The sequence below is a fragment of the Lampetra fluviatilis genome, chromosome 25 (assembly GCF_964198595.1).
Source record: "Lampetra fluviatilis chromosome 25, kcLamFluv1.1, whole genome shotgun sequence".
Classification (NCBI taxonomy): Eukaryota; Metazoa; Chordata; class Hyperoartia; order Petromyzontiformes; family Petromyzontidae; genus Lampetra; species Lampetra fluviatilis.
This window is the reverse complement of record NC_136299.1, coordinates 2,453,942-2,478,932: the sequence shown is the minus strand read 5'-3', so window position 1 is coordinate 2,478,932 and position 24,991 is coordinate 2,453,942. Positions and strand designations below refer to the sequence as shown.

The 24,991-nt window shown below is 48.2% G+C and overlaps 1 protein-coding gene across 1 annotated transcript in view; it reads left to right on the top strand.

Moving 5' to 3' along the window:
- Window positions 1–19,297, top strand: part of LOC144941860 (ATP-binding cassette sub-family C member 2-like) — a 54,222-nt gene extending 34,925 nt beyond the window's left edge. The window contains exons 20-32 of the mRNA XM_078868351.1: window positions 438–573; window positions 1,960–2,080; window positions 2,854–3,064; window positions 4,900–5,054; window positions 6,066–6,221; window positions 7,638–7,837; window positions 9,595–9,721; window positions 10,582–10,683; window positions 12,003–12,146; window positions 14,413–14,571; window positions 16,777–16,943; window positions 17,579–17,773; window positions 19,131–19,297. Coding sequence (XP_078724477.1) covers window positions 438–573; window positions 1,960–2,080; window positions 2,854–3,064; window positions 4,900–5,054; window positions 6,066–6,221; window positions 7,638–7,837; window positions 9,595–9,721; window positions 10,582–10,683; window positions 12,003–12,146; window positions 14,413–14,571; window positions 16,777–16,943; window positions 17,579–17,773; window positions 19,131–19,260 — 2,003 coding nt within the window. The 3' untranslated portion in view covers window positions 19,261–19,297. The remainder of the gene's footprint in view (window positions 1–437; window positions 574–1,959; window positions 2,081–2,853; window positions 3,065–4,899; window positions 5,055–6,065; window positions 6,222–7,637; window positions 7,838–9,594; window positions 9,722–10,581; window positions 10,684–12,002; window positions 12,147–14,412; window positions 14,572–16,776; window positions 16,944–17,578; window positions 17,774–19,130) is intronic.
- The last annotated feature ends 5,694 nt before the right edge of the window (window positions 19,298–24,991 follow it).

Genomic DNA, 24,991 nt, shown 5'->3' with positions numbered 1-24,991 from the left:
TCCTAGCTATCTTCCACCAAATCTCTCCTCAAACTCCTCAGCCTATTCCCTGCTTTCTTTTTCCCAGCTGCTTCCCACTGCCTTCTCTTTCTTACTTAATTGATTTAGGGTGTAACTCTGGACCCTCGTATAACCCCAATGTCCTCATGTTATTGACCTACCCCAGTGGTTCTTCATTGCAAGGCCTTTAGTGCGGCCTCTGTCGTGCGCCCCCCCCCCCCCCGTGACAAAACACAAATATTGAAAACACCCACTGCCCCCCCCCATCATCATCATGCTGCCAATCCCCCAATGGTTTAAAATGTGGCGGCCCCTGACACTCATGATGTCCTATCAGTGAAAGTGCCCCCCTCTCCGCCGCCCCACCCCTTCTGAAAATGAGTGAAGAACAAACTGGTCTACCCCGTCCGCCCCCCTCCCGCTCCCTCTCATCTCAGTGATCACGACAACGTTGGACATCGCGGACGAGCCGGACCCGGAGCCCCAGGGCGACGACGCGTATGAGGACAGTGTGAGCAGCACCTTCCGGCGAGAGCGCAGCATGCGCCTGCGGGTCAGCACCAGCAGCAAAAGGTGACGGACCCCTCCCCTCTCGCAACTTTTTATCTCTCATCACTTTATCTCTCATCACATTCTCATCACTTTATTTCATAATTTTCTCGCATCACGTTCTCTCTCATCACTATAGCTCATCACTTTCTTTCTCTCTCCCATTCGATGCGGTCGCTCCTTGGTAGGCGCCGCCACTATTTCATTACGAACACCACCACTTTTATTACGAGTATTGCCACTATTCTATTACGAGCATTCCCACGATTTTATTATGAACATTGCCACTATTTTATTACGAGCATCGCCACTATTTTATAGCTGTTTAGCTCAACAGGTCATTTCCAGCTGAAATAATAAAGTCTTGAGTCTGAGCGATGCTCCTTCCATCTGGAACTCTATTCCAAGTGGTGTCCAGTAAAGCTTCTGGCATACAATTGTTTTAATAAATGATAAAATGTAATTTGTTTGAGTTATTTTAATTTGAGCTGGATTTATTGTGCAATGGCTTTTTGAGCACCTTCCTATTGTGAAGCACCCTGAGATGTAAATGCAAATTGTATCGCTACGGTCGGTATGAATGTTGAACTTCTTCCGCACCGTACGTAGCCAACCGTGTTTAGCGGAGGTGCGGGGTACCTCTGTGACCATATCCAGCATGTACTGACATTTCGCAAATACTCTTCAGTATTTTCCGAGGCTTGTTTTCCACATTTAATTTCCACCGAGGTTGTAAAATAATTTTGGGTGGAATGGCGTAGTCCTGTGGGGTAGCGCATTGCACTTCAGAACTCGGCACTCCTGAGTTCATTCCTCCCGCTGTGGTTCACGTGATAGTTCTATCTTAACCGGTCCGTGGCTGTCCAATTAACCAGCGCGGTGAAGTATGGTCAAACAACTCCCATGACCAACACGCGGAAAGGGGAGGTCTTCTTCTTGGTTCTTTCGGTAAAGTCACGTAGAATGGAAATAATAAAATAATAAAAATAAACATAATAAAATAATTCTCACGACGTTTCGGCCACAACGCGTAGACAGAGTCTGAAGACTCTGTCTACTCGACAGACCTGCTCTCCACCTGAGGACGGCTGCTTGCGTTGTGGCCGAAACGTCGTGAGAATTTTTTTATTATGTTTTAGTTTTATTATTTTATTATTTCCATTCTACGTGACTTTACCGAAAGAACCAAGAAGATGAATCCCTGCAGTCACGAAAGCTTTAAATCGAAATTTAAGGGAGGTCTTCATCCAGTAGTGGCTTGATGAACGGGTGTAAATGATTATAACTGACATCAGCTTAGATCCGAGAGCTTTTGCACACCGTGCACCTGCATCTTAACGTGTTTATGTAGAATGTGTTTGCCTTATTATCGTTGTTCCTTTGCATTGTGTTTTTCTGACGTGAATCTAGACGGAGCCACAAGAAACACTCTGCGAGGAACTCGACGAGCGGAGAGACAGCACTGCTTGGGAAGGAGCAGGATGATAAAGCGCAGAAGCTGATCGAAAAGGAAGGCGTGGAGACTGGAAATGTACGTTCGCCTTACGAGGATGAGCTTGTACTTTACATTCAGGAGCCAATTCAATCTCGTGCCCCCTTCATCATGGCTTGTAAGATCTGCCGACGGTGCCCTTCTATGTATTCCTCGATCTCGGCTGCGTTCTTGGGCTGATCGAGAGCATATTGTGGTGGCCCCCGGTTGTGGAACTCCCTACCGGTGCCCCCCCCCACCCCCCGATTGTACAAATAATCTGTTTACATTATTATTGTAATGCCTTGTATAAAGGTGTCAGTTTTGTACCAGTTGAAAGGGTAAAAACATATTGCTATATTTTGCCACTGGTAAAGGAGGTCTCATAGTATAAATGCTTACCCCGAGCTCTCAATACTCTGATAGTGCGCTGTTTTTGAGTTGTACGCCTTTTGGCGTCATCTGGTCCAACACCAATGGAGACTAGGCTCTAAGAAAAGCTGTCTCGGGTGTGGACCAATCAACTTCAAGGACAGTGCATTTCATTATCATTATCAGAGTTGTTTCTTTTTGTTTGCATTTTGACTGCTTGTCTTGTGGTTATTGCAAATATGATGCCTTGTATAAAGGTGTCAGTTTTGTACCAGTTGAAAGGGTAAAAACAAATTACTATATTTTGCCACTGGTAAAGGAGGTCTCATAGTGTACATTATTATTTATCTTGTTTACTCGGGGAACACCTCGTGTGTTCCCATGTTGGCGTGCAGGTCATGTGGTCCGTGTACATGCAGTACATACATGTGGTGTGTGTGTGTCCCCGTGTTGGCGTGCAGGTCAAGTGGTCCGTGTACATGCAGTACATGCGCTCCACAGGCCTCTTCTTATCGTTCCTCATCTTCATGGGAAACCTCCTGCAGAACGCGGCCGTCATCGGCCAGAACTTCTGGCTCAGCGACTGGACCTTCGATGCGGCCAGCTACCCCAACGTCACCTACGGCAACGATATGCGCCTGGGCGTCTACGGAGCGCTGGGGGTGGCTCAAGGTAAAGGCTTTAAACCCGAGCGAGCATCGTAGCATCGCCGCTAACGCCAGGGGTGTGCGCCACGCATCCTCTGAGACTTGTAATTTTTGGCAAAATGTATCCGTGGCTTTATCAACGGATGAAGGAAGGAGCGTCCGAGAAGTAGTGGCTGGGCAACCGGTAGTGGCTTTGCTACACGTGGCCTGTCACCCAGCACTGCGGGAGGCAGCGGTGATGGTTGGTGAATGTGCACGAGCGTTGCCAATCTTCCTTCTCGTCGTTGTCGAGGTGCCGTAACCCTGGCTCTCCAGGAGAAGGCAGTTACCAAAGATGTGGACTCCACCTTGTTTCCGTCTGAATGGGATAGAGTGTTCCCCCTCGAATGCGTGGGTTTCCCCGGGTGCTTCGGTTTCTTCCCGCATGTAAACTGATTAATTGGCCGATAACACCTTCATATATAGAGGACCATAGAGCTTGGGCAATTGCAGGTGCTGGCTTACCATGTGACTGCTGCCTTCCCGCTCGTCTGTGGTTCTTCCGTGCGCCTCTGAGTTGTTCTCTCTTTTCTTCGAGAGCAAACGAATACTGCGTGCGTTACAAGGTGAAATCATTGTTATTATTATTGTGATTTTATTCATGTTCATACGTTTATTATTCTTGCTTTGAATACTTTAACTAAACAGGACAGATTTGCTCCCTCACACCAAAATTTGAAAGACATGCCACTGTGGAAGCATGTGTTCAATAACACGGAATATTCACCTTTTTGATAATTCTTGACACTTACATGCATTTTATATTTAGTATCAATAATATCGTGCAACTCGAATGAGGATAATATCGACAAAATGCATAAAATCCTGGGGGGGAAATCACAAAATAATGCAGATAAATCTTGGAATTCACATTCCACACCCGACTTGACGACCTGGGGCTACTTTTAATTTTGGTTTTGAAACAATAATCTGCGAGGGAAAGCGAATTCCAAGTGACACTGAAGCGGTGTGCTACGAGTGAGTGGCTTGAACAGCGAGGGAGATTGAGTGATGTCGAGCAGAGATTGAAAGCCTTGGAAATGCATTCAACTTCAATGTAAATACGTAAAAAAATTATACGCGTTGTTATCAAGCTTTGTCATTGCTTTTCCATGCCAGGCCGCAAAACTTAGCAATGGATAATTATTGCGTTAAATGTGTTCACCGAATTATTTTACACAGTTAGAGCACCACACACACAATACAAATCAATAAATAGAGGCACGTGACAGCCTCCTCCTCCAGCACGTGCAGGGCAGCAACCAGTCACGCCTGGCATGCCCTGACGCACCTCACAGCCGGAGACGATAGGGCGCCATCGTCTGCTACTCCTCGCATTCACACAGTGGGGCTGTCGTGTAGTAGTAGTCGTAAGATGCCCCATCGATGTTCGGAAGCGGCCCAATACCCCTTGGGAGGTCGACGGATCACTGATGAGGTCGTTGTTGGGCACATCCACGCATCTCCATTCCTCGCCCCAGGCAGTGCGGCTATCCCGCATTGCGTTCGATGAAATGCACACTTTCCCGAGTTCAATTCCTGGCCACGGCAAACACCAGCCGGTGAGTGATATATGAGGCATGTCTGGGGCCAACCCCTTCACGCACCGACAGTGACTCCTGTGTGGTGAAGTATGGCCAAACAACCCTGATGACCTACAAAGCTCGGGGAGACCAGCAGATACGTGGATTGATTGATTGTTGCAGGGCTTCACATTATAACGCACGACATCCAAACGGAACGGGCTGCTGCTGTTATTTGTATTCTTTTTTCCCAACATAACAAACAAATCCCCCGCCAACTCGCCATTTGCCTCCCAAGGCCTCTTCGTCTTCCTGGCCGCGTTCATCACTGCCAAGGGCACGATCGAGGCTTCACGAGTGCTCCACCGCGACCTGCTGGGCAACATGCTGCACGCCCCCATGGCGTTCTACGACACCACTCCCATCGGCCGCATCGTCAACCGCTTCGCCAAGGTGCTCGCCGCCATCATCCTTACCCGCCCCTTGCTGGACATCTCTGGGAAAATAGAGCTTCACTGCTCATCAGATTCCTCCGGCGTGAATAAAATATTCCGATACTGTCCCATGTGCTCTCCACGATGCCAAATAAACCAGCCGACGTCTATAGAGTCAGGGTGTGATGAGAGATAAAGTGATGGGAGATAAAGTGATGAGATATAAAGACTCTCCTTACGTTCGTTCACCTTCCGCAAGATCCGCTCATCTCACTTCCCCGGTGAGGATGTTGCCGTGATGTTTGTCGTGGGCTAGCGCACCGGACTTGCCCTCATGGTGTTTGTACGGAGACACGTGAGTGGCATCGTAGGCTGGACAATTTGCTGGAGACGCTCGAGCGCTAGGGTACGCTGCCCTGGTGTAACGGTTGGCACACCGGACTAATAATCAGGGAATCGCCGGTTCAATTCCACCTCCCGGCACGGCAGTTGAAACAGGAGTAGTGCAAGCTTCTCAAATCCCACCACCCCAGTTGCTTCTTTCTCCACAACAGCATTAACAACAGTGAGTACACCACAGTTAGTTGATCCGCAGGTTGCGTGTTGTGGGGTAAAGACGTCTGGCATTGCGTGGACAACTCATCCAGATAACCCTCTTGGAGGCCCCTTCCTCTAGACTTTTTTATTTTACCAGGTAACGCCCACTGAGCTATGCAGCTCTTTTTCAGAAGCGACCTGGCCGCAACTACAGCTCAACGAAGTGGCTTATCATCGTGTGGAAATTTACAGCAATCAAATACTCTAAACACACGTTGATTCTAAATGTGGAGGGGAAAACACACGACCACGGGGAGAGAGACATGCAAACTCCGAATATACAGCAGCAGGCGTCAGGGTCGTGATCGAACCCACGACCTCCTGCATACCAAACGAAGGAGTTAACATCTCGCGGCGAGATGATAACTCTGCTGGCAAGCAGGGCTGCACCTTTGCCTTTTTCCTTCACCTTTTCTCGTGACTCCCCAAACAGGACATCAACACGATCGACGACACCTTGCCCATGTCGTTCCGCTCGTGGATCTCGTGCGCGTTCGGCGTCCTCAGCACCGTCCTCGTCATCTGCATCGCGACGCCCCTCTTCGCCGCCGTCATCGTGCCCATCGCCATCTTCTACTTCTTCGTGCAGGTGCCGACTCGCTTGACACGTTCCCGTCGGTGCGGGGAGCGGCACAGCGCGGCGAGCGAGCGAGTGAGCGCGGCGTCAACGCGCTCTGCAACGGGAGGAGTCGGGGGATGGTTCTATTCTGTGATCTGTGGTTTTATTCTATGATCACATCTGTATTCAGATCAACGACGTCCATTTCGCCTATGCAGTCTGTTCTCCTATAACGCGGTGGTAGTTTGGTTCCTGAAGAACGCCGCATTATGATAAAGTCACGTTATAATAAATAAGGTAGCGAAGAGCACAGTCCACGATAACACGGTGAGATGCGTACGCAGACTGAACAAAAACTGAGGCGCGTGGGTAGCATCTAGAAGCATCCAGCAGCATCCCACTTCCTTGTGCGATGCTACGCCGAGGCAGCCGTACAACCGCTTATTCCTCCTCGCGCGACGTCACTAAGTTCACGCGATAGCGTTATATCCAATTCGCATCCGCGTTATAGAAATGTGTTCCCTAAAGAACAGACTGCAGATGAGGATATTAGTCGTGTTTAAGGTGACACGAAAACACCCGAGAAGTGGGCTACTGTCTGCCACCCTTGGCGGTGGTTATGCTCGCGCTTGTGACTTATCGACGAGTTCCGAGGAAGCTTCGTACCATACTAACACCGGTACAGCAGTGCAGTCTTCCCTCGTTATTCACGGACTTGCTATCTGCGGTTTTGGCTATCCACGATTCGCCTCTGGAACTCTACACGACTGCATGGATAAAGTAATGAGATAAAGTGATGAGATATGAAGTGATGCGAGATAAAATTACGAGATATAAAGCGATGAGATATAAAGTTACGAGAGATACAGTGATGAAATTTAAAGTGATGAGAGATAAAGTTTATTTACGTAATTAAATAAGGCAATTCATGAAAAAAGATAGCTTTTCATCGGCCAATATCATTACCCGCGAAATTTGGTTTTCACGAGCATCACTGGAACGTGTCGCTCGCGCATAATGAGGTAACACTCTACGTCAATGCTTTCATTGAATAAATGCTCAGCGTTGGGAGAGTTTCAACACGCGAGTACGTGCGTGTGTGTGTGCGTGCGTGCTCGAAATCTAAAGGCTTTTGCCTGCCGCGTGTCCCCTCCGTGCGGCCCCCCTTCAACGTGCACATGGCCTGGCACAAGCGTCGTGGTGACGTCACCGCCACTTAGTGGCGAATGGCGGTTGTTGTTGTGACACGTGCCGTTCCACCTCGGCACGTGATTTTTCTGTTTGCGCATAGTCACTTTAAGATGTTTTCTTGTTCATCATGTTTTTTGTTGTTGTTGCGGTTGCACCCGATTCAAGAGCCGAATGGCTCACAGGGCTATACCAAATAAATGAACTTGAACTGTCTCTAACTGAAAATGAAACTCTCCCCTCCTCCTCCACCGGCAGCGCTTTTACGTGAGCACGTCGCGCCAGCTCCGTCGCCTGGACTCGGTGACGCGCTCGCCCATCTACTCTCACTTCGGGGAGACGGTGCAGGGCCTGAGCGTGATCCGGGCCTACAGGCATCTTCCTCGCTTCCTCGCGCACAACGTCAAGATCGTGGACGTCAACCAAGTGTGCGTCTTCCCCTGGATCGTGTCCAATCGGTGAGTGGCCTGGCCCGTCTTCCTTGGGTCCTGCGTTGCCTTTGGTCACGAGTTCTACACGTGCCGCCCGCGGAGTGACCTGTCGAGCACATTTGCCGACGGGAAGAAACTGGAGAAAAAAATAATGCCGATGAGAGGAAAGTTGACTGATCCGTAGAGAGATATTGCAAATCAGCGGCTTACCTGCTACGCTGCCTACTGAGGGGGAACCTCACCACGCCTGCAAGTGGATCTCAAGCGCATGACTCCTGCCTCCAAAGTGATGAATTAGAGATGTGCACATTGTTACAAAATGATCTTATGTGGAGGTGAGGTAAATTAACGATTACTCTCATGAGGTTTTTAGTCTTTCCAAATATCTAAATTGGGTTCAAAATCAGTTTTTGATATATACAACATATCGAAACAAAAAAAACAGTGTTAATGTATGAAAGTGTCTCAAGACAGAAACATCCCAAGTTGCTCAACAGGATTGGGGGGGGGGTGTACAGTGAGGGAAAAAAGTATTTGATCCCCTGCTGATTTTGTACGTTTGCCCACTGACAAAAAAATGATCAGTCTATAATTTTAATGGTAGGTTTATTTGAACAGTGAGAGACAGAATAACAACAAATCCAGAAAAACGCATGTCAAATATGTTATAAATTCATTTGCATTTTAATGAGGGAAATAAGTATCAAATACTTTTTTCCCTCACTGTAAATGGTGACGCAACAGAGAATTGCGATGTTGAAAAAGATAGGCTGTAGTGCATTGTGGGTAGCTTAGATGACATTAGATTGGAGGGGGGGGGGCAATAATTAGCAGAATAGACAAAGAGTTTGAATAAAGACTTCGACAGGTGCATGGAATCGGAATTGCAGAGAAGGCGTGGTTTCTGGAACAGATGGGGATGGGAAGAGTGGTAGAGCACAATGGGAGGAGAGAGGTAGGCGCACGATACAGTTTACACTATGAGCAATGCATTAATATTTTTACTATACACTTTCGATGGCGGGTATTTATCCACAGGGAGCAGAAAAGTGAAATGTCAGAATGATAATCTTTCAGAATTTTTTATCCTGAAAAAATCCGATGAGCCATCAAGCTCTTTTTCACCGACGTTCAGGAGGAATGTCTTGTCACGTGCCCTGGCGGCTCTTGCTGAACGCCAGCAAAAGCATTGTCTTGTTATAGCGTGTGGTGGTGGCTATGCACGTGGTCTATAATCCAGCACTGTGGAGGTGAGGGTTGGTGGATCGCGCACATTTTGCGAAACTCCTTTCCCATGGGTGTCGAGGAGGTGCCACGCGCCGGCTCGCCACGAGGTGGTACAGCAAAAATGTGGAGTCCGCTTGTTCCATCTGCATGGGATGGAGTGTTTCCCCCCTCGCACGCGTGGGGTTTGTTTGGTTGCTCTGGTTTCGTGCCACATGTGAACACTCATTAATTGGCCAAATAACACCTTAGTTTATAGGGGATCGCAGAGCTTGGGATATTATTGTTGCCGCCGAATCGCCGTATGGCTGCCTTGTATGTATGTTGAACTTCTTTCGCATTGTATGCAGGCAACCGTGCTAATTGGAGATGCGGGGAAGGACAACAAACTAAACACAAAAAGCAGTTCTAAGGGGATGAGTTCCTGCTCATCAGCAGTTCCTCGTGCCGACGAGTCGTTCTCTTATCAATGAGAGTGCAGCGTGCTTCATGTTGAAGTCATTGAATTCGTATTCCATACGCTGTGATCACATGACTCAACGCCTCGTCGTGTGCTGCAGGTGGCTGGCTATCCGCCTCGAGTTAACTGGAAACCTGGTCGTCTTCTTCGCCGCACTCTTCGCCGTCCTGGCGCGGGGGACAACAGCCGGCGGTGTTGTGGGCCTGTCAATCTCCTACGCCCTCAACGTGAGCAACACCCGCCACCGCTTGGCTCATTAAAGACACCCTGGCGTGTTTCCCACGAGTCTTTACCTTCCCGCTGCCGGACACTTCGTACCTTTCCCTTGCCGCGAGGCGCAGACGAGCCAGTGAGCTGCAGGCACGGAAGGAAGCAGCCCTCGGCGCGAGAGGTTTTTCAGCAGCGGTTTAACAGAGTGCTTGGTGTTTGCAACGTGAGGGAGTGTGATCGGGGCTTCTAATGTGGGCGGCGAAGGGTTATTGTGCCGATGCTCTGGGCACAAACAGGTTTAACTGGCCTCGTGGTACGTACGATATATCGGGTCCTCTCACCCCAGGTGAATTATATATCAGTGTGTGCCTCAGAGTGGGATTGATGAACTCACTTTTGTTCAGCTCTCGTTCTCATTGGGCCTGTGTCTGATTACATCACCAGCCACCCGCCTAGTCACAGTTTGATTGTGGCCATGCAATACAAACTATGGACCATATAGCAAACTACTGTAGTCTGCGCTCCTTCAGTGGAGGAGTGGTAAAACTACAAATATTATCTGAAGTCCTCTCGCTGTGGTGAGCAGACCTCAACATTGACATTTAGCTGCTGAACGTATCGCTGCCGGAGGCAAGAATAGAACAAGGCACCCATGAGCTTGCTCCCTGGCTGTGAATTTTCAAGCTCAGACTCTTGTTTGTCACGTGACAATTTCATCAATTGGCCGTGTCGGGTGGAGGAGGGTGTACGACACACATTTTACTTACGTGAATAATAATTTAAATCGCTAAAGGCGCAAATATCACGGGGGGGATCCTGACAAGACGACATTTTTGTGACGGGCGTTCCGGGCGCGTGGCTTTGACGTGGAGCGCAGGTGACGCAGACTCTCAACTGGCTCGTGCGGCAGACGTGCGAGCTGGAGACCAACGTGGTGGCGGTGGAGCGAGTGAGCGAGTACACGGAGATCGACCGCGAGGTGAGGGCTGCTCCTGCACAAGGGCAGTGTAGCCGCTCACTTATCCACACAAAGATCCCACGTTATCGCCTGAACAGACTGTTGGGGCATTTGAGGCTGAGTCGACCTCGGGGAGGCCCATGATCGGCTCAGATAATCATCACTGTTGTTTGTCGTGAGTGGGAATCGAACTCGAGTCGCCGGGTTCGTAGCGCAATCGCGCCGACCACTACACTGCCGCTCCCCGCTATTCACACACGCACGCAGCATGGACGTGCGCACACAGTCTGACGATGCACATGCGACTCGCCGTGGACCGGGGTACAGGCGGAGATGTGGAAAGGTCAGATAAGTGAACATTAATGGAAAATGACAGTCTCACACCGTGCACAAACACTGCACTGGGTGTGAGTGGCTAATTGGTCAGGGCAGTCAGATTATGCGACTTACTGTGATTGGTACTGCGAATTGAATGCAAGATAATCTTAGGTTACCTTCGACCGAAGCACCTTCATCACGTGTACCATTTTTGTAATTGCTGTACAGCACCTCGGATGAAGGCGCTGTACACATCTAGATGAGAGAAGGGAAGTGAAGAGGGGGAGTGAAGTGAGGAAAGCGAGCAGTAGCTGAGCAGCAAGAGGACTAGAGCAACGTGGAGCAACAACGCAGATTTTTTTTTTAACAACGTTGTAGCAAATTGAATTTTTAGTCAGAATAAGGAGGTGCTTCTGAGGCTACGGGAGGAAGAAAGTGGCCCTTTAGGTCATTGGCAGATTTGTTTAACCTTTAGGATGAGGACCTTGAGGGTGAAGACATCCCAGTGGTGGTCTCTGCGGATATCCGGTGGGGGACAGAATTGAGTTGAGATCCAGGTTACCACGATGAGTTCTAGAGAGGGGGCGTCAGAGGGCAAAGCGGAGAGCGGAGTGGTTCAGTGGAATTAGACTTTTCAAGGTGGATTCAGAAGCTAGGCTGTAGATGGTGTCGTAATAATCAAATATGAGCAGAGTGGTGGCTTTTAACTATATTCAGACGGGGAGTCGAGGGGGAATGCAACGCTTGTTCCTGTATCGGAATCCAATATTGGTTTTTATCTCGTTGTGTCACGTGGTCAACGTGGGTATTGGAACACAGTTTTAAGTCCAGGTCAACGTCTAGATATTTAAGGTTGTCAACCTCCCCAATATGCATGGTGTGGCGAGACAGGTTTGGGCTAGCCGGAGAATAACTTTTCGTGAGCATTGAGGACCAGCTTGGCCACAATGCAGTTCAACCACTAGACGTCGTGAAGCCTGCACCGGTCTCTCCTCAACCGCTGTTGTGCTGGGAGCGCGCAGGCGGCGTGGGAGACGGAGACACGGCCCCCGAGCGAGTGGCCGGACCGCGGGCAGGTGGAGTTCGTGGACTACAGCACGCGCTACCGCCCCGAGCTGGAGCTCGTGCTCAAGGGTATCAGCTTCAGCATCCAGCCTGGGGAGAAGGTGCCCTGCACACAAAGATGGAAACAAAGACAAAGATCCACGCACCACCCCCCCCCCCGTGTAGCCTTAACAGACTGTTGTGGCAAGTGCCGTTAGCGATACACCTACAAAGGCCGGCATGGTACGCGAGGGGGTGAGTGGTCAGCATTACACCCGGCCACCTTTGTCTGTCCCCCCCCACCCCATCGTGATTGTGATGGCTGACAGATGCACCACCTGTACCCCCACTCTGCCAATTTGCTGCATTCTAGCCGCCCGGTGATCCACTCGTTGTTGTGATTGTGGCTCCTCATCCCTCTGTTGTTGTTGGAGGGCGACTTCCTCAAACTGCCCAGTAGCGTCCTTCATGAGCCTCCTCCATAGAGGCCAAACTTAACATTGCTGGTGCAAGTCATTGGCAATTTCACCCAGAGCCACATCCTCTTTTCTCGCCCATGCCACGCCCGTTCATCCCCTTCTGCCTGGCCAAACAAAAGCTGCTGAGGCATGTGGGCTACAGGATTCAGCCAACACAGCCTTGCCTGCTGGAGGAGATCACTAATGGAAGTGTCCAGATCTGTCAAAGATCTTTGAGCTCCTCATACAAACTAGCCTGGTTAAACCCAGGATGGATCGTAGGCAGGCCAGCGTGAATGTTTCAAACCAGTGCAGATGTTCCTTCAGTGGGACCAATTTTTGGAAGCATAGTGAAGGAAGGGCATGATTGTGGCCATGAACACCTGGAGCTTCGTATTGAGCGACAGGCCAAGCAGCTTTCCTACAGAGTTACACACCTGATGGAAATATAATACTGCTCACCTGAATCGGAGTGAGACATCTGCTGGCAAACCGAAACTGGTCATAAGCACACTGCCTAGTATGGAAACTTCTCCAATCTCTCCACAACCGCCGAAACACACTCATCTCACATAACAGCAACCAACTATGATTTGCCACTAAGTGGCAGTGATGCCACCACGGCCCTTGTACCAGGCTCCGTGCACTTTGAAGCCACGTGAAGTGTGGAAAGCTTGCTGACAGGAGATCATGGGACAGACCCAGGCGTTACGGGTTGACCAAGACTTGACAGCTGACACTCACGCTCAAAGCTGGAGCACTTCACTCTGTGAAGGTTCATCTGACTTTGAATGTTTCCTTTAAATTTTCTTTGCTCTTTTTGTCCCATGCCACGTGCACTGAGCCACGTACGGCACGCGCACGGTGCACAATGTCAATCAATCTTCAATCAATCAAAGCATAGCGCAGGTGACTGCCCAAAACACCACACATATCCTGGTGGCGTATTGGGCATACCACAGATAACAAGCAGCCTCCACTCAGCTACCATCCCAGATGCAGTGGAATATCTTATAAAATAAAATATACAATTGTACCCTGCTGCTTTTTTCAAACACCATACAAAAGAAGAATTGGTGGTACCCTTTATCTATCCAATAGATTAAATAAAGTCATTGAGATACGTGAAACGATGTTGCCTCTCTTGCGAGGATCTTTCATATGGCTGATGTAGATGCAGAGCAGCAACTACAATTTCACATTGAGGTGGTTAAGCCAGACAACCGCGTCAGGAGCAGTGGAGTGTTATCGCTGTGATGTCTCCTTCGTATATTTGTGGATCGGGCAGTGCGTCGTTATATGTTGTACGGTCTGTTCTGAATGACCACAGTCGCACACTGGAGAGTTTATTTTTCCATGTGTGCATCAGATATTCGCATCTGCCATGGTTTGTGCAGTGGATACGATTTAGGGTGGACCATGAGCTTCGTGGACGATCAAATCCAATGGATCTTCTGCATTGGGTCTTTCACAAGGTGTTTGTGAGTTCTTTTGAACTCCATTCAGCTTTCCAAGCTTAATGGGGGTTGAGCACATGGGTCCAGAAGGGCTCATGCGACTTCAAGCGATGACGAGGGACGTTATTGAGGTCCTGGTGAATGGGAAGGCGACAGTTTTCCTTGATTCGAGGGACTTCCCAAAGGGTTGCAGCGTCGCGGCGGATGGGTGGCGGGGGGGGAGATTTTTTGACAGCACGGGAAGCCAGGGTGTTGGGCAGAGGTCGCAACCGGGTACCCGATACCCGTACCCTATCCGATACCTGGCTACCCGTACCCAGCCTGGTACGGGTATCCGTTTGCGACCCTGGTGCGGCTGGGTATGGGTACAGGTAAGGAATCAAAACCCGTTTGCGACCTCTGGTGTTGGGGTCGCCTTGCCTGGGTGGCCTGGGTTAACGCGTCGACGTGCCGGCGTGCGCTGCGTATCACAGGTGGGAATCGTGGGGCGCACGGGCGCGGGGAAGTCGTCTCTCACCAGCTGCCTCTTCCGCATGATGGAGGCGGCCGGCGGCTCTATCCGCATCGACGGCATCGACATCGCCCCCATCGGCCTGCACGACCTGCGCTCCAAGCTCACCATCATCCCGCAGGTGATCGACGGGAGGGGGGGGCGCGGACACTTGACAGCCGTGGGTTGTCAGGACATCGCCCAACATCTTTAGATTACTTACTTTTTGGTTCACTCGCTCCACCACCACGTTGGTCTCCAGCTCGCACGTCTGCCGCACGAGCCAGTTGACGGTCTGCGTCACCTGCGCTCCACGTCAGAGCCACGCGCCCGGAACGCCCGTCAGTCACGTAGGTAGAAAAAATAATAGATCACGACGTTTCGATCGCAACACAAGCAACCGTCATCGGGTGTGAAACGAACACAGCAGGAGGACTGCTGTGGTAGGAAACGTCGTGATCTATTATTATTTTTTCTACCTTCGTGACTTTACCGAAAGAACCAAAGAGGATGGATTCCTGCAGTCACGAAAGCTTCAAATCAAGATCTTTAGATTACACCCACAAAATCTTGTGCCCCTGGTCAGCACAACACACACACACATTGACAGAGTCAAAATAAGACAAAGATCCCCCCGGTGTAGCCTCTTAACAGACCGTTTGGGCAAGTGCTGTGAGCAAGAGCACCTTTGAAGGCAAGCACGGCACACGAGTCGGTCGGTGGGTGGCCAGCACCATGCCTGGCCACATTGCACCAAGTACTTATTTCAGACTGCATATACCAAGGTGAGGCCCAGGACTGCTTCAGATATCCTTTGTGACCGCTGTTGGTCATGAACAGGAATCAAACTCGGGTCGCTAGGTTCGTAGATAAACGCACGAACCATAATATTGACCATATTCTTAGGTTTTTCGGTAAAGTCACGTAGGAAAAAAAGAAATAATTCATAAAAGAAAAATCAAATAAAAATCACGACGTTTCGGAGGCAACACAAGCCTCCGTCTTCAGGTTGCCTCCGAAACGTCGTGATTTTTATTTTATTTTTTATTTTACTTTTATTAATTTACATTTTTTACCTACGTGACTTTACCGAAAAAACCTAAGAATATGAATCCTTGCAGTCACGAAAGCTTGAAATCTAGAAATAATATTGACCATTACACTACCGCTCCCCACAGCACACACACACTCGGGCAATTTTCTTAAATCCCCATGTCCACCAAATAATAGAAATGGGTACACCAGAGTTGGTGGACCATCAGATCGCGTGTGGTGCGGTAAAGTGGGGGGGGGGGGGAATCCAACGATTTGCAAGACTTTGGACCAGTGTGGAAGAGTAGGCCAAATATCCCCCTGAAAGGGCTCTCTTGTTTACTAAACTAAACAATTTTTATTTTACCAGGTAAGTCCCACTGAGCTATGTAGTGGAAACGTATAGCAGCCCAATAATCTAAAAGCATGTTTATAAACGTGGAGGGAAAAACCAGTGGACTGGGAGAAAAATCCACGCGACGACAGGGAGAAGATAAAAACTCCAAATATACAGCAGCAGGTATCAGGGTCGGGAACGAACCCACGACCTCCTGCATAGCAGGCGAGGTAGACATGCACAAATTGTTATTTTGTTACTCTTAGTTTTTTTCCGGTAAAGTCGCATAGGTTGAAAGAAGAAAACATAAATAAAATCACGACGTTTCGGAGGCAACACAAGCCTCCGTCTTCAGGTGGAACCGTCACAGCAAAATGACTGTATCAAGTGAAGAGAGTTCTAAGAGACACGGCCTTATACTGGTAGGAACGAAGTGGACCAGACCACCAATAGATTATATCGTTCGTCCGTCCGTCCGTCCGTGTATCAACATCGCCCCCTACTGCAAACACTTGGCAGGACCCTACAAAAACCTTTTGACTCAGTGGGGCTTTCCTGGCTTAACAAGTGTAATAATACATTATGTTTATATTCTTTGGTTATTCGTTCCTACCAGCCCACCCCGCAGGGTCCTGTTATATACTGGTTAAGGGGAGGGGGGAGGAGCCAGGGTGCGCCGTGGGGGTGGGGGGGTATAAGCTGGTGAGGTCACGACCAGTGCTGCAACTGCGGCTACACCTGGAGCTGCAGCCGAGGCCTTGTGATGTAGATGGCGTAAGTAGATAAGAGAGCAAGGATTACGCCGCCTTTTGTTATGCACGCCGGTGGGTTGCAGGCAAGCAGTGTGTGAAAAGCTAAAAAAACTACTATGGCTGTACAATTATAAGGCAGCTAGAGTTTGGCTTGGTTGATGACATCTTTTGTTATTCTCACCAAACCGCGTCTTCTTCCTTCTCTTTCTGACCCGACCCCACCCAGGACCCCGTGCTCTTTTCAGGGCCTCTGCGCATGAACCTGGACCCGTTTGGGCACCACAGTGACGAGGAGCTGTGGAGCGCTCTGGAGATGGCACACCTGAAGGCTCACGTGCGGTCCTTGGAAGCAGGCCTTGATCACCCCATCTCTGAGGGAGGGGAGAATCTCAGGTAGGTTTTTTTTGGTGCTTTTTTGGAATCTCGCGAAAGAGAAAATTCATTCGGTGTGTACATGTAACCATTTCATGTATAGGGCAATGCGTAGAGTATATTGTATGTCAATAAGCATGACAGAGGGAGATGTCTTGAAATCTAAACAGACAGGCTTTCAGTGGAAACCTAAACCACATTTTATCATGGCAAGGGAAGGGCTGTTCAAACAATGCAATCGGCAAAACATACGCAATCGTGTTGGATGATAGTATCAATCTTCATATGGCTGATGTCGATGTAGAGCAACAATTGTAATATTACATTGAGGCGGTAAATGAGCCAGTTAATAGCACCAGGAGTCGCAGAGCAAATCGCTTTGATACCTCCTTATATAGGAATGAAGCGTCGAGTTGTCAAATGTGCCTTTGTCTGTTCTGCGTGACCAGTCGCCGCACACTGCTGCAGCGTTTTTTAAATTTGCATTTGTGCATCAAGTAACCGCGTTTGCTACACCGGTGTATCAGTGCGCTGGCATCGATTCGACGAATGTACATCCCTCCTCGTGTTGTCGAGCGTACACTGCGGTAGGGATTGCACCTCCGTTGGGTGATGGGCGGACACGCCGTTGCTACTTCCCGTGCGCTCTCCCGCAGCGTTGGGCAGAGGCAGCTCGTGTGCCTGGCGCGCGCGCTGCTCCGCAAGAGCCGCATCCTCATCCTGGACGAGGCCACGGCGGCCGTGGACCTGGAGACGGACGACCTCATCCAAGCGACGATCCGGCGCGAGTGCCAGAACCGCACCGTGCTCACCATCGCGCACCGCCTCAACACCGTCATCGACTACACGCGGTGAGCCCACGTGCAGCCGGCACCCCGTCGTGCACAGCACCGCATTTGGGGTCGCGACCTCTTGGGTCTCGCCAGAACATGGGCCCTCGGGAGCGGGAGATGCCCTTGCATGCCGAGCAAGGGACGGGGGACGATCGTCGGATCAAGGGGGCGGCATTAGCTGGCTAATATTCCTGGGTAATGCTATTACTCAGGGGGCAAAACCCAGACCAGACATTGTCTTATGTATGGAACCTTTTTGGCAGTATTAAGATTTTAAAAAAGAAGAAAACTCAACACATGTCATAATAACAATGTTTGTCCAGGTTGCTTAATTCCTACAACCTAGGCAGTCGTCAGTTTGCACAACTACCCAAGTTTGGCCTAGTTAAGGTCGCAATCTTAATCATAACGTGTGCAATTTGATAATTAAAACACCGCATGAGAGTTAATTGCAGGTAGAAATATGCTGCGTAGGCAGCTGTTCTATATTTTTGTTATTTAATAAAATCTTCGTGTTGTATTACAGGCTCAGTCACTGATTGGCCTGGCAGCCTGTGTAATCACAGTATCATGTGCATTTGATCTCCATCTCAATGTCCTCTTCATGTAATGCTTTCTCACAGAGGCCTACGTATACAGTATTGTACATGATACATGACAGTCTGAGAATGCCTACATATTGTCAATCGTGTAATGTTTTGAAAAATAATGCATTACAACTTCTTCCTCACTGCAGCTTGCTTTTGGCACGGTTTTCCCCTTTGATACCAAACCTTTTGCTGATGTTTAAATATTGGGGAGGCCTTCATCCAGCAGTGGATTGGCAATTGGCTTAAATTGTACTCTTAGGTTTTTTTGGTAAAGTTACGTAGGTAAGAATAAATAATAAAAATAATAGAAATAATAATAGAAATAAAGTGATAAATCACGACGTTTCGGAGGCAACACAAGTCTCCGTCATCAGGTGGGTGGGACCGTCACAGCTAGATTTACTGTATCAAGTATTATTTCTATTATTTTTATTATTTATTCTTACCTACGTGACTTTACCGAAAAAACCTAAGAGTATGAATCCTTGCAGTCACGAAAGCTTCAAATCTAGAATTGGCTTAAATTGGATGCTATTCCCACCTTTGCAGGTAGACACCATTTCCAGCCGCTCTTTTCGCAAGAACGCATGGCTAATGGCCACTTTTGCTGGCAATTCACACAAGGCACTAACAACCCTCGAGATTGTCGACTGGCTGGGAAGGACCGGTGGCCATTTGTTACTGGCACAGGTGCTGATGTGGGCATGGCCAGGGGGGAATTTGCGGGGCTCGTTTTTGACGAAACATAAACATTGTAATTATTTCACTCTTTGTGTCGCTTTCAGAGTCATGGTGCTCGACGGCGGATGTCTCGCCGAGTTTGATTCGCCGGCTGCTCTCCTGAAGAAGAGGGGCATCTTCTATACTATGGCGAAGGATGCTGGGCTGGCCGAAGAAAAGGCCACACATCTGTGAAATAATGTTTTGAACATTTTCAGATGAAAGTTAGTTAATTCCCAAAATAGTACATGCTGTATTAACATTCGCAATCGTTTGCTGTAAGCTTCAGTTGTTTTGATCACTTACGGGATAAAAACAACAACCTTTTGTCGACAAACAGAAGCCTGCGTGAATTGACAGCAGAATAGAGGCTGTGTACACGAGCCAGTTGAAAAGGGTTTTACTGGCACAGAACAATTATTACTCTTCAAAGGTCGAGTTTGCATGAGAAAAAAACGATCACGCACGTGCGGTTAAGGAGAGGTCACGTGACCCTTGGGGTCTGTTTAGGTGCGTTCATAAGGTGTTCCACAGTATGTGGTTTTCGTTTATTTTGAGTGCAAGGTTTTAAAAATATTTTCATTGCTAAATCTCTGTCAGGTTTTTCTGTTCTTACATCATTTTAGCAGTTTTTATTTTATTTGAAGACCACGTTTTTGTACGGTAGTTCATTGCAACATTGCAGTAAAATAGTGCAAGGCTCCAGTTTATGCATCTCCCCCATAGGCTATCATTAAAGATTGTCGGCCATTTATCAAAATAACTCATGACTTCAATACAATATTGCATTCAACCTGTTGAGAGTACATTTTACTCATATAAGTATCAAACGAGGCGTGTAAATTAACATCCCACCTCCACCAGACATGCAGAATATCATCAAAGAATGCCATCTTCCATGAAGAGGATGTTACATTGTTTGCTATATTTAGACAATCGCGAGCCTTATCAGTGCCTTAATGCCAAGATTATAAACTCTCTGGCACAACGGAATTGGGTGATTGACCATTCTATGGTCGCAGGTCTCTCTCCGAGAAAAAAATACTCCACAATAGATTTATGTTCTGCACATCCAAACTTTTGAAGCACTTACAAAATATTTTTCATCATACATTCCAATGAAAAGTGTAAATAAGATTAGGTGGCTGGGGAGAGAGAGGGATTCTCACTTGGCTGTCACCATTGGGATCTGGGTTCAAATCCAGATTTCAACTGCATGTGATTACACTGGGTTTCAAGTGAAGCGAAACTGTAAACTATTTTCATTTTACCAGGTCAGGCCCACTGAGCTATACAGATTTTTTTTTAGAAGCGTCCAGGCCACAAATGATAGCTCAACGAAGTGGCTTATCACGTGGAAATGTATCGCAAGACTAGACGCACGTTTCTAAACGTGGACGAAAAAACTGGAGGACCCAGAGAAAAATCCATGCGACCACGGAAAGAGAGAGACTCCAAATATACAGGCTTCGGGCTCTGGATCGAACCCAAAACCTCCTGGGTGAGTTTATGGTCTCAGCCCAGTCACTATTCCCCACACCTCCAATTAGCACGGTTGGCTACGTACGATGCGAAAGAAGTTCAACACATTGAGCTCACAATGAGCTATGCTCATTCATCTGCATTGGTGGCACTGAGACAATTGTGAAAATTCGACATTCCCATGGTGTTGGACGAGCCTCATCAAGTAAAAATCACCGTTCATAACTCGTATTTTAAAAGTTTGTTCCATTAATTGACAGCTGGTTAAAGAAAAGGTTAATTTTAATGGAAATTAAAATGACACCAAGGGGAAATGACCAGCTGTGTATCGACTGTCTTTGTAACTCTGACTTGCACCGGAATAAATTTGCATTTTCATCAATGTCTTGTCATCATTGTCAATACATCTGCGAAGTTAGTTTAATTGAAACAGATGTTCCACTTACATGTGAAATGTTACAAGCACTGTACGTACATTGGCTAGGAGGCACGAAATGCTGGTTATGCTCACAATACGTGCGTTCAATGAGCGTGAGAATGGATCATTTTATTGTACGTGTGGTGGTTCGCTTATTTAAACTTCGCAGCCACAAGAGGTTCTAAATCCAACACAGCGGCAATCCCTCTCTCCCAAACAGGGCTCGTTTATTCTTCAGACAAATCACAACCGAAATCGTGGCAATTTATCATATGGCAAGGGGGGGGAGGAAATGTTTACTTACCAATTGGCTAGTGAGCTTCATCACCAGCTGAAGCTCTAAAGAGGTATTATCACACAAAGCGCTTCTCCAACCGGTTCGGTGAGTGTGTCGTCGTACACGAAAAGCATTTTTTTTTAGCAAGTAGGAAGATTGTAAAGTATGTGCTCTTGCCTTCAGTTATCGTATTCTTAGTTCTTTCGGTAAAGTCACGTAGAAGGGAAACAATACATTAATTGTATTATTTTATTGTTTATTATTTTATTGTTTCCCTTCTACGTGACGTTACCGAAAGAATCAAGAATATGAATCCCTGCAGTCACGAAAGCTTTAAATAAAAAAATTGTTATCGTATCAAAGTCAAGTGGATTCATATGCGTGCATGATCAAATAGCCGAAGAGATAACATGCCCCACCTTTGTACATGGGGCCAGATTGCATTCAAGTGCAATGTGATCATTGCACATTGCACGCTCTTCCACGCCGTGTCTCCTGCCAAACCTGTACGGGTCTTTCCACACAGGCCCACCGCGTCTGCTGTTGGCAGTGCCACGTCTTGAGGAGCCAGCATCGTAGTTGCTGCAGGGCATCTCAGGAGACGATCCACGTGGTTTGCGTTTCCTGACAAGCACACATTGGTCGGTTGTTGTGTAGAAGCTCGTGATTTCACGAGGGTGTTGCATCTTGCCGAAACTCACTCTCTTCAGTCTGTTTAGGCTCCGCCACGTGAGCCACTTGGAATTGGAGCCAGATTCGAGCTCCTCACTTGGGGGTGATTTCCTCGCCGGCTCCATTCGCCAGCTGTGTTGCACGATTGTTTTGCATGGTGCTAATCTCTCATGGTGCTAATCTCCCATTAACACTGCTGTTGTGCGCATATGCGGGCATGATACTCTTATGCGGCGACGGAAGTTCATTTCATGCTAATCTCCCTCCCTTATCCCTCTCTCCCTAAATCTCCCCCATTAACACAACTGACGTGCTTGCGTCCGGGTATGGAATTCCTTTCCAGCTCAGACCCCGCTTGCTTGCCCATCGCCACATATATAGACTGATTGTAACAGCTCTCTCGCTGGTTCAGCAGTTCCACTGCTGGATTATATATTTTTTTACGCCTGAGGACGACCACTTGTGTTGCGATCGAAACGTCGTGATTTATTGGATTTTTCTACCTACGTGACGTTACTGAAAGAACCAAAGAGTATTGATTCCTGCAGTCACGAAACCTTCAAATCAATACTTTTAATGACTTCGTCATTTATTGCAATGATTATCAGCATGGTTACATACAATAAAAAAAGCTAAAACTGTTCGTACAAGATGGGTTATTTCATTGGACCTCCTTTGCCAGTACCAAAATATAATAATAGGGGTTTTCCCCTTTTTTCTGGCAATAAAACTGAAACCTTTTTACAAGGATTCATGTGTGCATTAACCACAATACCTGCAGTCAAATGCAAACAAAAAACACACTATGATAATATATGCATTGTCCTTGAAACTGATTGGTCCACAATCAGTTTGGTCCACAATCAGTTTCAAGTACAATGCATATATATCATAGTGTGTTTTTGTTTGCATTTGACTGCAGGTATTATGGTTAATGCAGACATGAACCCTTGTAAAAAGGTTTCAGTTTTGCTGCCAGAAAAAAGGGGGAAAACCCTATTATTATAAGATCGGTTATTGTATAAAAAAAATAATTTTACTGCATCAACGGGTTCATGGTACTGGGAGCAATGTTAGTTTCAGCGTTACTCGCTCTGTTACAATACAGTATCACATGCTGTGTCATGTATAAGTCTCCACTATAAAATGTAAGTTAATAATTTCAATACTGTACTCATACAAGGCAGCAGTAAGAGACGACGGTTGAGCTCATGCACTCCCAATCTGGGTCTACGTGATGTCCTCAGTCCACAATTCTGTGATGGGGATTCTTTTAAGTGGAGCCCGAGACTCTATCCTGGTCTCGTGAGTTTTCACTTGGGTAAACCACGAATCGTGACAATTGAATGGTGGGGAGGTGGATTTTGGTTGGCTCGGTGTACGTGGCTCTCGTTGGCTGAGCGAATGATGGGGGCGGCTACGTTTCCTTGGCCTCGTTCGTCAGCGCTCCGTATTTATTTATTTTCCCCTAAAAAAGTTTCACCAGGACAAAGAGCGCTATAACTAATCAGAGTTCCTCAAGGTCACGCTAAACGAGGTCTGCCTGTAATTAAATTAATAAATGAATACAGGCAGTCATCCACTTACGAACACCTGACTTACGAACGCATGTACTTACGATCCGGCTTCCATGAAATATATTTAAAAATACATTGACTTAAAATGCAAACTGAACTGTGGAACTAATTTGTTCAAAGGAACGATTCTTGGCGAGATGTAAATGAGTTGGCTTTGCGCTGAGAGTGAGTGTTTGCGTGTTTGTGCGCGCACATGTGTGTGACGTGTGAGTGCGTGGGGAGCGGTAGTGTAGCGGTTCGCGCGCTGCGCTATGAACCCAGCGACCCGGGATCGATTCCCACTCACGGCCTACAACAAAAGTGACGATTATCTGAACCGGTCCTGGGTCTCCCCTAGGTCGACTCGGCCTCAAATGAGTACCTGGTGCGGTGTGTAAACATCGCCACTGGGAAGACAAAGGCGGTCGGGCGTGGTGCTGGCCAACCACCCCCTCGTGTACCATTCTGACCTTCACAAGCGCTCGCTAACAGTACTTGCCCCTACAGTCTTTTAAGGCTATACGGGGGATCTTCTCTTTGTATGTGGAAGCGTGAGTGTGGGGAGCTCCGGTTTGACGGCAGAGGTCTCGCTCTGAATCAGTCGGGCGGCATTATCTTTTCATCGGCTGTGCAATGTTGGTGGAAGCTACCTGGTTTGTAGCTCCACACGAAGCTCTGGGTCATCTCTACCACAGTCATGCCCTCCCTTCTCTACGCTTGTGAAACGTGGACCCCTCTAATGGACATCTGCGCCGGTTATAAACTTTCAGGCTGGGCTTAACCAGGCTGGATTGTGTGAGGAGCTCACAAATCCTCGAAAGATCTGGACAAATTCCCATCGGTGAGCTCCTCCGGCAGGCAAGGCTGGGTTGGCTGGGCCATGTAGCCCGCATGCCCAATCACTGCATGCCCAAACAGCTTTGTTCGGCCGGATCGAGGGGGCTAAACGGGCGCAGCACGGGCTAGAGAAGAGATGGAGTGATGTGGTACAGGAGGATGTGGAGCTGAGTGGACTTGCCGATGACTGGTACCAGCGGTGTCAAGATCGGCCTCTGTGGAGGAGGCTCGTGAAGGACGCTACTGGGCAGTTGGAGGAAGTCGCCCTCCAACAACAACAGAGGGCGGAAAATCGACGCTCACAACAACGAGCGGAGTGCCGGGTTGGCTAAAGCACAGCAAGTTGGCACAGTAGGGAGTACAGGTGGTACATCAGCCAGTCATCTCAGTCATCTCAGTCATCTTCTTGGTTCTTTCGTAAAGTCACGTAGAAAGAACCAAGAAGATGAATCCCCGCAGTCACGAAAGCTTTAAATTGAAATTTCATCTCAGTCAGTCGACCTGTGGCACCTGGGTCTGCCCCGTGACCTCCTGGCAGCGGGTGTTCGACACTTCACGTGGCCTCAAGGTGCACATAGCCTGGCACAAGCGTCGTGGTGATGTCACCGCCACTTAGTGGCGAATGGTGGTTGTTGTTGTGTGTCTTTGTGTGTGTGCGTGCTCCCGTGTGTGTGTATTTGTGTG